The sequence below is a fragment of the Maylandia zebra genome, linkage group LG6 (genome assembly GCF_041146795.1).
Source record: "Maylandia zebra isolate NMK-2024a linkage group LG6, Mzebra_GT3a, whole genome shotgun sequence".
Taxonomy (NCBI): domain Eukaryota; kingdom Metazoa; phylum Chordata; class Actinopteri; order Cichliformes; family Cichlidae; genus Maylandia; species Maylandia zebra.
In genome coordinates this window covers 41,686,785-41,699,038 of record NC_135172.1, presented here as the reverse complement: position 1 = coordinate 41,699,038, position 12,254 = coordinate 41,686,785, and the positions used below count along the sequence as shown (strand labels likewise).

The following is a 12,254-nucleotide window of genomic DNA, read 5'->3' as shown; positions in this document are numbered from 1 at the left end:
ATTATAATAACACAGTTTTTGTTGCATCTGTAAAATTAAACCTTCCTCACAGACTACAGAGGATCAAACATGGTGTCACCAGCTGTTACATCCCTATATGTTCCTAACAAGAGCTCGGTCAGCAGTTATACCAGCAATCAGACTCCACCAGGGCTCATGATAATCGGTGCGGACAGAATTTCTATGTGCAGTGAAGATGACAGCGATTGTCAGCTTTTTGTGATTCTGCTTTTTGCGGCTATGTGGACCTGCTCAATGGATTTCCAGCTTACAATGGGGCAGTTTGCAGCTGTGTTTGAAGAAGCTGGGATAAGAAATAGCATCGCCAAGTCTGAGGCCAGGATTCTCCAATGGGAAACGGTGGATTACTGGCTCAGGTAGAGACGTACAGAAAGGGATGAGTGTGAAGGTGAAGCTGTTGATTTACTGGCCGATCTCTCTCCTTATCCTCACCTTATTATTTGCAAATAAATAAATAATAAATGCACAGTATCCATGTTGCCATTTTTTCTGTTTACTGACTGCAGGGTGGAATCAATCTTAGTATATGACTCTTGGGAAGAAACTGAATAAGCATATCTGCAAATAATATCTGAGAGAAGCTGCACTCAGTTACGCTTGCTGGGACCTTTGTGGTTTATAATCTTATCTGTTCCTGTTTAACTCCTTCATCTGTCTTGGAGGTTAAACGAACTGAGATATGCAAACAACTAGATAGTTTGAGTTGGGTTATTTTTTTTAAATGAGGGTGTATAATGGCAAATTTACTCATGTATGAAAGGGGCACATGATGTGAAGGGAAGTGGAGACATGCAGCATCCTAACACCCAAAAAGTTGAATGACTCCATCAGAAAAAGAGTGCAGATAGAGGTGATGGTGTGCATGTTCTTCTGATACCTGTCTCTGTCAGTAGAGTGAAAGTCTGGTCTCAGACACGTGGTGCTGGCGCTCCTCACTCTGTCCAACGACGGCTGCAGGTCACTGCACCGCCACAACAGGGCAGCAGAGAGAGAAACAGAGATGCACAGGGACAGAGGATGCGAGGAGGAGGCGAGGTGATGAAGATGTTGACAACAGAAGGATGATGAGTGGGAAGGGGAACAAGAGATACAGCAGAAATAGTCAAAAGAAAGATAACAAAATAAGGCAAAGAGTGAAGATGGGAGACCACCACAGAGGGAGAAGGAGAAAGGATGAGGCGAGCAAGTAAAAAAAGGGAGGGTTGATAAGAGAAAGAGGGACAAAGAAAATCCGGAGAAAATCAGAAGAAAGGTAACAAGAAGTGAGAGACAAAGAGAGAAGAAGGGAGGCCATGAGACAGCGCATTAAAACGGTAATGGCTCTGATGCTGTGTTTCCATTTATCACCGCCAGTCACTCCTCGCGGCCTCGCAGAGTGAGACCACTCAGATGGGAGGTTGTCATGGGAACCAGGTCTACATGGGAGAAGGGACGATTCGTGTGTCTGGGAGTGAGCGAGGAGAGCAGAGCTCCGCTGCATGTCTGTGCTGTGTCACATCATGCTGCTGACAACAGCTACTATCAACAGATGGCCGGCTCGTTGCCATCGCATGACGTCGCACACGACGCTTTGAGGCCAAACGCCTGACACGGGCGGCAACAAGAGCTTAAGAGTAACACCCTGCTTTTACCAGCACACGCTCCAAAGGGAAAAAGAAGCAGTTCTGGGTGGCAAGAGGACCAATGGTGGGAGGACATGTGAAGTGGGTGTGTTCTTACCTAACCGTGACCTCATCAGTGAACCTGAGCACACGGTGTGTGAGGATGCTACGAGGCAAGGCGCTGCCCCCCTCCTGCCTGTGGGGCGGCTTGCTCTTTAGGCATGCGGGGAGGGTGGAGCTGTGTGCCAGAAACCCCGCCCACAGTGGGTGGGGAAAGACCCGCATGCAAAGAGAGGCAAAGGAAAACAAAAATGACACACACAACTGAGAGAAACAAGCCAAATAAGTGCAGGAAGGGGAAACAACATGAAATTAACAAATGAAGTAGAACATTTACATGGCAACATAAAGCAGGGTAGCTTTAATGCATCCTGTCCACAGCTTATGTAACAGCTCGATTAAAAGGCTTCCTGCAGCATCGTGCCCACGAGATGAGCTACATGCAGTCTGTGACTTCAGAGAGCCGAGTGTAGAGATTGTTCTCTGGTGGATTGGCCCCGCACACATACGTACAGGAAGATTACATGTAACACCAATTACGTAACACAATCTAAAGCTACAGAGGCGACATGTGGCGAGGAAACCGAGCTGCAGCAGATCTATAGGATGTACGCGCTGTTATCAGAGCAGAACAGACAAAAATGGAGGGAACTGCTCCTACATGAAATGTCCACATAAAACCCATCGTGTCCCCCAAAGACCTTCATGAAGCAAGTCTCACTATTTCCCCCGCACTGGTTACCTGGGCATGTCCCCAATCAACTGTAATGAATCTGCTTAAAGAGCTATACCTTTACTACCATCTTTGCTGCAGTCAGATTGTAAGTGAGGATTTTTGAATGCTTCCCCCCTGTTTTTCAAACTTTTGGGGCTAAGCTACACCAAGTTATACAGAGTGGAATACATTTTAGCTTTTAAATTTTGGAAAGAAACTGAAATAGCATATTTCAAAAAATATACGAGCGTTTACTGTTCTGTGAAAGCAGTCAGAAGCAGGAAAAAGGGAAAGTAAGCAGATACTACATACATACACTCTCTGATTCCATCATCAGCATCTGAAAAATGATGTTACTTCGTGTGTTTTAGCCCATCAGCTGCAAAGCATCCTCAGGTTTCATTTAACTAGCAGTCATCATCAGGGTACTCTGGGAACTTCAACCCAAGCCAAGCTACAGCTGTTCACATCATTCAGGTTTTTTCATGAGACTTGATGGAGACAAACATCAGGTTCCTTTAAATAAGACTAAAACCACTTGTTCTGCTCTTTAGTTAAAGTTGGTCACTAGTGGACATTATGAGCAACCCTTCATACTAATACACAACAGGCAACAAGCCCTTGCTAGTACGCACTTAAATGGCACTGCCCCCAAGTTTAACCTGGTAAGCGGACACTTTGTGAGGCAAACAATGGTTTTGCATAAGATTACTACAAGTTGTGAAAGTTCTTAACATTAAGCAATCTCCATTCTCCACCTTTCTACTTTCTTTTGTTTGTAAGCCTCCTAAGGGTCTACAGACAGGCTAACAGCCCATCTCGGCTTCATTTAGCCACAGCACTTTTAAACTAAATGCTAATGCCAGTGCTTACAATGTCAACAGCATGCCAGCGCTCTAATTAGCATGGAGGAAGACAGAAATCGAGTTAAAATGCTATTTAAATGTTCAGTGGTCTGCACTGTTACCTCGCAGTAAAAGGGGTCGAACCCAGGACGGGACTTTCTGTGTAGAATTTAAGTGGGTTTTCTTTGGGAGCTTCAGTTTCTCCATCCATCCAAAAAGTAGACGGATTAATGCTGCCTGTCTTGGTCTAGGACACTCTAGCAAAAGAGTGTTAATCTCGAGAGTTTCCTTTCTTGGTTAAATAAAAGTAACAACAGTAATTAAAAGTTTAGCAAGTTCAGTTTGTTTCTGCAGTCCGTCCAAACCATCGAGTAAGGGGAAGTCGCAAATAGCTAAACTGGTGTTACAATCATGCTTTTGTGTCCCTAAATGGATCCTTGGCCCTAAAAGTTTTGGTCACCCGTTGGTCAGCCTAAGCTGTTTTCACACATGAATATCTCCAGACTCACTGTTTGGTTCAGGTGAACTGCCCGTGCAAAGTGTGCAGAGTAGGTGAGCTCTGCTAGACCCTCACACGCAGCGTTACTAGAAACTGCAATTACTCCAATTGTGTTTCTTTTATGATTTGTAGTTGATGGGCTACACGTGTAAGATTAGCAGTGTGCTCATGTAAAAGATTGTGTAATGCAGATGGGAAAGCAACACATCTCACTGAAGCGGCACCATGACAAAGCAACTTGGCACACACTCCGACCACAGCACGCACAATCAGCACAGCGGCCTGGGAGACATATGGGCATTTATTGCATTGAGAGATCACTGCCACGAATAAATGGCCCACCAACTCCACAAATGAGTCTGGGAAAGCTGGACAGGCACAGAGAAGGGTTTGCAGGACTGCCTTTAATGCTAAAAGCTTACCTGTAAATGTCTTTATGGATACCGTTTACTAACAGGGGCATTTTGGGGGGGAGGGTGTTGCTGTATCTACCTATGCTCCTGGTTGTATGAGCGGAGGTCATGCACGTAAAGGAAGACAAGAAAAAAAGTGGAAAGACAATCCATAACTGCTGTTATGTAGAGAAGACATCCAAGGCAAAAAAAAAAAAACGAAATAAAAGAAATTATTCACAAAGCTTTGCCTTCTTTGAGGTCAGGTGCCGAGCGGGGCTCAAATCCCCGCATACACTGTTATGAGACAGTTGAATTTATGTGTGCTACAACTACTCGTCACACTTTTGTCTTCATGCATGTGCAGAAAAGCAGAAATAACAGACACAACCATAACCAGCATGTTCCTTTTGCATTAAAAAGGCCAACTTTAAGAGTTAAGATGGAGTTGTTAAAGTATAGTGAAAATGGAAATGATGACAGCTACTCTTTTTCTTTTTACCTGTTTGTGTGCAGGCACTCGGCACTCCCGCCCCGGATAGACCTGTGCATCTCCAGGACCTCACTGTCATTGGCATGACGATGGGTGAACAAATGAAAAACAACACAAAAGAAGAGGATGGCAACTCAGACAGGTAAAGTGAAGTTATGAATGACAGAAACCAGGAAATCATAATTCTGAGATTTCAATCAAGTCTCCGTTCAACAGCAGAGAATCCCATATGGAAAAGACTTAGAATAAACCTGTGCATACACTCCTGTAGTAAATGTTCATGTTTTACATACAACTCTTAAGAAAGTGGCATGCAACGCCACTACAGTGTGCACTTTCTATTTTGAGTCCAAAAGTGCATCTGCAATGAAAAGGGGGCTGTGCACTGTCTATGATGGCTTAACAGTAGAAAAGCTCTACACCGTCCACATTCAGTGGCTGCAGTAGGAAGAATAAAACACTGACCAACTCCCACTCTGTGGGCAGGTTTCACATGGGCGCTGGTGAGATCGTTCAGAATGAATCTGGAGTCTGCAGCTCCGAAATGGAAATTTCCATCATGTTTTTGGTGCAAGGTTGTGCAAACATAAATGCAGTTTTACATTTTATGTGTTTGGACTGTAGTAAAATACGTTTCTGTGAGTCATTATCATCAACAGCAGCAGCACATAGTATGGCAGCCGCCATTGTGACGAGGCACGAAGCACAGCGACCAGCTGCTTCCTCTCCACACGTGACAGTGTGTCATTTCCTTTCAGATGCACTGTTGACACTGTTGATGTATTTGTGGAAACTAAAATAATCTGTGTCTTTGCTTGAATAAGCTTGATTCCTGTTCACTGAGGTTCGTTCCTGAACTGCAGCAACTTTTTGCACAGCATTGCTCTGCTCATGCTCTGCATGGTTTGAATACATCGTCAGCACAGCGGCAGAAACAGCAGCATGTTCTTATCAAGCAGGGCTGTCACGTGTTCTGTTAAATTCTCTTCAGCTTAGAAGAGTTTAGTATTACGTGTCGTAAAAGGCTCAACAACGTTTGTTGTTGTTGTATTTTCACAATTTGCCGCGATCAGCGTGAGACTATTCGGTGTAAATAACTGTCTATGTAAACAGCCACACTCGCACACATTTAATGTGCACTTGATTTAATTTCCTACAATTATATTGCATGAAGAAACTGCAAAAAAGGCCACTTTTATGAGTAAACAGATTTAAAGATATAAAGGAGACAATAACTGCACTGCTGTAATCTGAAACTAAAGCATCCAGCATCTAATTCACTCAATTATACACAGAGCAAAGTGGTGGAATCTGCCCAAATCCAAATCCTTAATCCTAAATTTGCATCATGTGGGGCAAAAAATTCTAAGAAGAGGAAGGAAAAAAAAGAAACTCTCCAAAAACCCAAGTTGTTCATAAACACCTCCACATGCAAGGAAACCCAAAATGCACACGAGGATTCCCAGAAACTGCTTCACAGCAAAAAGACCATCTGACCATGAAAGACACAATCTGGCGACTCAGAAGTCAAATACCAGTGCTGTGCGTGCGATACAGCAGGAAGTAAAACTTGAATCAGTGTAAAAACTGAGAAAATAAAGAAATTATTTGTACATAACTCTAACCCAGAACCACGGCACCAGCAGTACACGGGTGTGTTTTAACAGTCGAGTGGACGTACAATATGTGTAAACACAGCTTAGACTTCCTAAGTGTTCCTTTCTGTTGCTCTACATATCTAACAAATCTTTTTAATTAATGCAAAGAAGAACAGAGGTCCAGTATTCTTACAGATGCAAGTGCAGCACATGCCATGTTCTGTGTGAAGGAACCCGAAACTTTAAAATACACATAAAACTTCAACATTTACCACAAGTTCTTTTTCTATTTCTTTTCCATATGGGTAGTTTCACTCTGTTAGTAGTATTAGTAGAAAATAGTTTGGCAAGATCACATTACACACACATAAACAAAAACAATAATCAGCCTTTGAGAAATATATATAATTGTGTCAAAGCCCCAGAAGTTCATGTTTGATGATGGCCAGTTTCGCTGTTAGAGAATCAACCATTGATCTGACACATGTCAATCTTTCTTTTATTACAAGTAAAAAAGTCAACTAGAAGAGATTTTCACTGCCCCGCCCCTCATCCTGAAGATCCCAGGAGATTCCAACAGCAGGTTACCTGTCCTCAGAGTACTCGTAGTCCGAGTCACCTGAGCGTTGGTGCTCCAAGTGGGGCTCGTGGTAATGGGAGGGGGAGTGGGAGTGGTGGCGGTTCTGGTGGATCTCATCCAAACTCCTGATGATGAGAAAACATGTCATTTCTATATGTAATGTGAAAATGAGTGCAGTCATTAAAAGAAAGAAAATACGATAAAATGAAATAACTATAAAGTTGTGACTTTATCATGTTTATTCTCGCTTTACTGAGATCTGACTGAAGATTTGATGTAGAGACACGATGAGCAGGGGTAAGAAGTGAGATTGAAACGTTCTAGGTAAATGCTGCCTGCACTGCAAAGCAAGATTAATGTGTTGTTCGGGCATGTTGAGCCTAAAGTCAGAGTTTTCAGTACCAGGAAGGTGGATGCCTTTTAACCTGGCTAGATCACCATGGCAACTGCTGTGCTGAACACAAGCTAGAAGAGCGATTAGGGCACATTACAAAGTCAATCAGTCCATTTGTTGGTTATTTATCACCAAAAATTCAATGAGTAAAGATCCTTTCACACACAAGTGATTTGTCACTCTTCGTTTGGCTTCGGGACAGTATCAGAGCTGAGCGCACCGAATAGCTAAAAGTTTGAAGTTTCAGAGCTCTAAGATGTCGATTTGACATTTGAGATGAGCTGCAGCCTGAGCGTGCAAAGGGAAATAAATACATTAACTCAGGAATTTACACAGCTAATGATTTTCTGTCAGCTGTGCTCTGTTGTGGTGTTTTCTGGTTTACAGATTTGTTTAGCGTATCAGTTAAGGTCCCTGAGTCTTGGACCCAGAGGTTTGAGTTTGGCATGTTTTGGGGTTTTGTAGTTTTACATTTTTTATTATTTTTGTTGATTATTGTTTTATGCTTCCGTATTCTGCATTGGTTATATTTAGCTCTCTGCTGCTTTATAGTTTTAGTTTTATGTGTTTTCCTGGACGTTTTCCTGGAGAGAGGATACATTACCCAAGTTCAAAGACAGTGTGATTAGACACTGATGTACAACTTTTATTATTGTGGGAAAAAAGCAGAAAAAATCTCCAGATCAACCACCCATGAAATGTGACCCATGTTGTGGAGACCCGGCACTCAATCAAACATTTTAGATTTGAACTTCTGCTGCACTGCCAGCTTCTCCCTGGGTTAATGAAATGTTAACAAGAGCTGAGGTGGTTTGTCTCTTCCAGCTGTTCCAATTATTGAAATATATAGACAGCATCATCAAAAGCATCCATATGTGGGTCTCCAAAGAAGTAAATTCATTAAATATTCCCCAAACTGGGATGGGATCTGTCAGAATGGTGAATACGATCTACTCTTTACATCTGGCCAGCTGTGACACACAGAGTCTGTCGTGTGCCTGGGTCATTTGACCCAGTGTGTTGTGTTCTTGTATTTTCAAGTCATTTTCTATTATGGTTCATGGTTAAGTCCACGTTGGTAGTCTTGAGTTTAATCTGCGGTGCCTAGGTTGTTCTGTTTAGCATCTCTGTTTTGCCCTCTGTGTCTCTCTCTGTGTGTCTGTGTGTATATATGTTGTGTGAGTTCTTGCGTCTTGTTTCCCTTGTTTCATTCTATGTCCCCCCTGCCCATGTTTATCCATGTTTCCCCAGTCTGCCATGTCTCTCTTGTCTCCCTCTTTGCCTTTCCTCCATTTCTGTGTCATGTTCCTCCGTTTCCTGTTTTATTGTGAAGGTCTCCGGCTTCCATGTTCGGTGTGTCTAGTTCTGCTTCCCCTGTGGCGTCACGTTAATTCGTGTCAGCAGTGTTCCCCGTGTGTTTAGGTTTCACTTTTTAGTTTTGTGTCGCTTTTTCTCCCAGTAAATAAAGCTGTATTTTGGAGGTCCCGTCTCCGTGAGTCTGCATTTTGGGCCCTGTCCTGCCTGCGTTACACAGCTGTACTGTTTACAGTTTTACTGTTAAATCATTTGTTACACACAGCAGCCATGCTCAGGCTGAGCCCTGAGCTTCATTTTGGTTTTTTAAATAAATTTTTTTTTCTTAATTTCTGCTTAAATTCAAATAGTGACAATAAAATACTAAATAAGCATTTTATATTTTATTATATGTTCATTTAGTAACTAAAAGAACCAGCAGGGAATCTGGTAACGTCACATCTCAGATGGTTTAGTGCAGCGGTCCCCCATCCCGGTACCGGGCCATGAGAGTTAAGGCTCGTGTGTGAAATTTATGGTTTTCAGGGTTTTTATCGTTATTTTTTTTAATCGTTGTTATCATTAACTCATTAACTTTTATCATTAACACTTTCCCAGGGCTTTTTCCTGTGTGTTATGAATAAATCTTCTTTTATTTGGTACCGGTACTGGTTTTATTTTGTATTTATCCTCACCAAATAACACAAACAGTTGGCTAAAAGTGCTTTAGAGAATAAGATAGAGACCCTACAATAACAGAGAGAAAGCACCAACAATCAGACGACACCCTGTGAGCAGCGACAGTAGGAAGGAAAAACTCCCTTTTAACAGGAAGAAACCAACAGAAAGAGGCTCAAAAGAGGGCAGCCATCTGCCGTGACCAGAACAATGCAGCAGCGGACTTGTCGAGCAGTAATCCTCGCAGCTGCAGTCCACAAATTAACAAGCAACGTCAAGCTTTTCTTTAGGGTTCCCCCACCTGCCAAATCATCACTCAGAGTTCAGCAGGTAAAACTCCCCGGTGTAACTCACCTTTGCATGGGCACGTGTGCAGGCCGAGACCGAGCTCTGCACGTGTCCTCTCTGTGAGGCGACACCGAGCGCGAGCGGTGCTGGACGGGTCGCTGCTGCTCGGGCACAGCCAACGTGCTGCCCCGCTCTCTCTCCCTGGAGTTACGCTCTGCGCCTGCACCCGCACACAGATCCAGTGTGGACACACAAACACGTGCAAAACAAGCAAAATACATGTTTCAAGATTCACAGATATAACATACACACAGGAGGGATACAAACACTCACACACATCCAGGCATTAGTTGTGTCCTTAGGTAAGGGTGCACCAGTTGTAATGAGTCAATACTACTCGCTACCGTTACAGGTGCCATTCACCTACAGACTGTAAAACATCACATCTGGATGTTTTACAGGCAAATAAGCAGCTTGCAAACGCAGTGTAGCTGGTCATGTGACTGTTTCTGCAAATGTGTCTGTCAGACCTGAGCTCAGCTTGTTTTAATCCCATGAAGTGGCTGATGAGATGACAGATCAGACATTTACAGTTACAAGCCTACAAAGCTATAGTAAGTCACATGATACAGAAAAAAATGCAGTAACAGAGCATTAGCCTCATTTAAAGCTGAGATCGGCAGTAATGTTTGAGTCTTACAGGAAAAAAACATCTCCTGTTGTGTGAGAGAAACCTACACTTCTCCACCTCCTCCTGGCTTTGTGATGGGAGACTCTGGCCAATCACAGGTCAAAGAGAAGCTACTCTAATTGGCCCTTCTACAAATTCATGGGAACTTCCCTTTACTAAGTGGCAGATATTCCTGAATTAAAAGTGGCTATTCCACCGACAGCAACTACGTACATTGCAAAGCAGCCCAAAAAAGGGACATTTAATGCACTAAAACACATCTCATCTCAGGAGCGAATGACAAACTATATTCAGCACCTCTCATTGCTCCCTGGATTGGTAAGATGCTAAGTTAAATTTTCTGTGATGGTCTTGATGTAGTTGGTTGTGGACGTAGCATGGATGGCCTTCTGGCTGCTGGAGCTGATGTATAGCCTATATATGTCTGATGGGGTGGAGTTAGGACAGTTATAGGAGAGAGGGGGCTGCAGGACATTTCATTAAGGAGTCAAAAAACGGTGACGCCATCCCTTAACTAGGCTGGCAGAAATCCTTGACGTTGCTTCTAACCCTAACCTAACTTTATATGGAATGGTTGAGTGGCGTGCCAAGACATTGCTCCCAATTTAGTGTGATCTCTTCACCCATTCGTTCATTTTCTTATACCACAGAAGGGTTGGGGCCAGTTCAAGCTAACATAGGGTGAAAGGAGGGGGGTGTATGGCTTCTGACCTCTTCACATTTGGGAACATGTGACATGCTACGATTTAAAAGTTTCATTAATGGTTAACGATACAGAAAATACTCTTGGCCACCAATGCAAAGATGTAAAACTGCAAACTTTACTTTGATTTAACCGCACGTGGGAATTACTGGAAATGGTATACAGCAATCTGACAAGATTCTGGGACAGGAGTGTAGAGCGCAGAGGCCAGTGGTCACTTTGCTCGTCCTCCTCTAATGGCTGATGAACACCCACTTGTGTTCTGCAGAGACACCGAGACATTGGCTCGGTGTTTTTTGGGGGCGGGGTTTGGTCTTTCTAGACGTCTGCCAACTCTAGCTTTAAATATGAACGACAGGATGTGAAACAGAACTGTGCAAAGTGAAGTGAGGCGAAGGTCTCAATCATGACTTGTATGGATCATTAAAGGTAGCAGCCAGTTGGGGAGCTTCTAAGAATACACAGGAAGCATCGCTGGTTGGATAAGTACAAAAAAACAACAACCTATGTATAAAAACTGACTCTCAAGATGCAGTTAGGTATACACTTGCACTGCAACTAAAATTAACACTTTTTTTTGGCCAATGAATGAATAGTTGAGTGAATGAATTCATCACCTGTGGTGCACGATTTAAGCTGTGGCTAAGAATTGTGGGTATTGTAGTACAGAGCTCTGTTATTTGAGGCAAAACAAAATAACAAGGAAAATAAAATAAAATAAAATCATAGTAATGTTCAAATAGTATCCTGATCATACTTTAAAGGCTACCAAAAAAATTAAATAAAATTGCATTAATGTCTAAATCAATGCACACTGGAACTGAAGCGAGGGCAGAAACAGGCAGCCAGCAAAGCAGCTGTAGCTAAAATGTCTTCTATTGTCTGTGTTCAGTGTGCTTTCAGTGAAGTAAGGAGCAGGAATAGAAGCATGCAGGATTGCAGGAGACGTAGTGGAATGGCAGTGAACTACTGCAGCTCTGCAGTGCAGCATGCACTCAGTGCGTCGGTGTTTCTAAGACCCAGCAAAAGAGGAGAAAATGCTCATGCAGCCTCACGCAAAAATTCAGAATCTGCACCCCAGTAAGAAATGTGATGATTTGCAAAATACTTTCGAGTGTTTTTGCTGATTCAGCTTGAATTAATTATTTTAATTTAGGTTAAATTTTTAGAAATTTATAGAAGCAGACCCAAAAGGTTTCCACAGGACATGAAGGGAGGATGCACAAGGATGCTCTCTCACGCAGTGCTGGGCACCTACAGGCTACTACGAGGAAACGCTCAATAACCATGACCCCCACCCACCTTTAGTCACTACTATCAAACCATCATCAAACTCTGTATCAATGATGCGATGAGACCCTGCACACATACAAACGCACACGCAAAACACCCACACACAAGAC

General features: G+C 43.0%; 1 protein-coding gene across 25 annotated transcripts in view; it reads right to left on the bottom strand.

Moving 5' to 3' along the window:
• The window catches only part of rims1b (regulating synaptic membrane exocytosis 1b), a 96,488-nt gene that overhangs the window by 22,650 nt on the left and 61,584 nt on the right, over positions 1–12,254 (bottom strand). For 17 of the 25 annotated variants that reach the window (XM_076885285.1, XM_076885261.1, XM_076885271.1 and 14 more), the window contains 7 exons: positions 12,154–12,210; positions 9,524–9,677; positions 6,813–6,929; positions 4,636–4,698; positions 4,164–4,241; positions 1,741–1,860; positions 899–982 (listed from right to left, as the gene is read on the bottom strand). In XM_076885285.1, coding sequence (XP_076741400.1) covers positions 899–982; positions 1,741–1,860; positions 4,164–4,241; positions 4,636–4,698; positions 6,813–6,929; positions 9,524–9,677; positions 12,154–12,210 — 673 coding nt within the window. The remainder of the gene's footprint in view (positions 1–898; positions 983–1,740; positions 1,861–4,163; positions 4,242–4,635; positions 4,699–6,812; positions 6,930–9,523; positions 9,678–12,153; positions 12,211–12,254) is intronic. The other 8 variants (XM_076885275.1, XM_076885278.1, XM_076885282.1 and 5 more) reach the window with 5 other exon arrangements.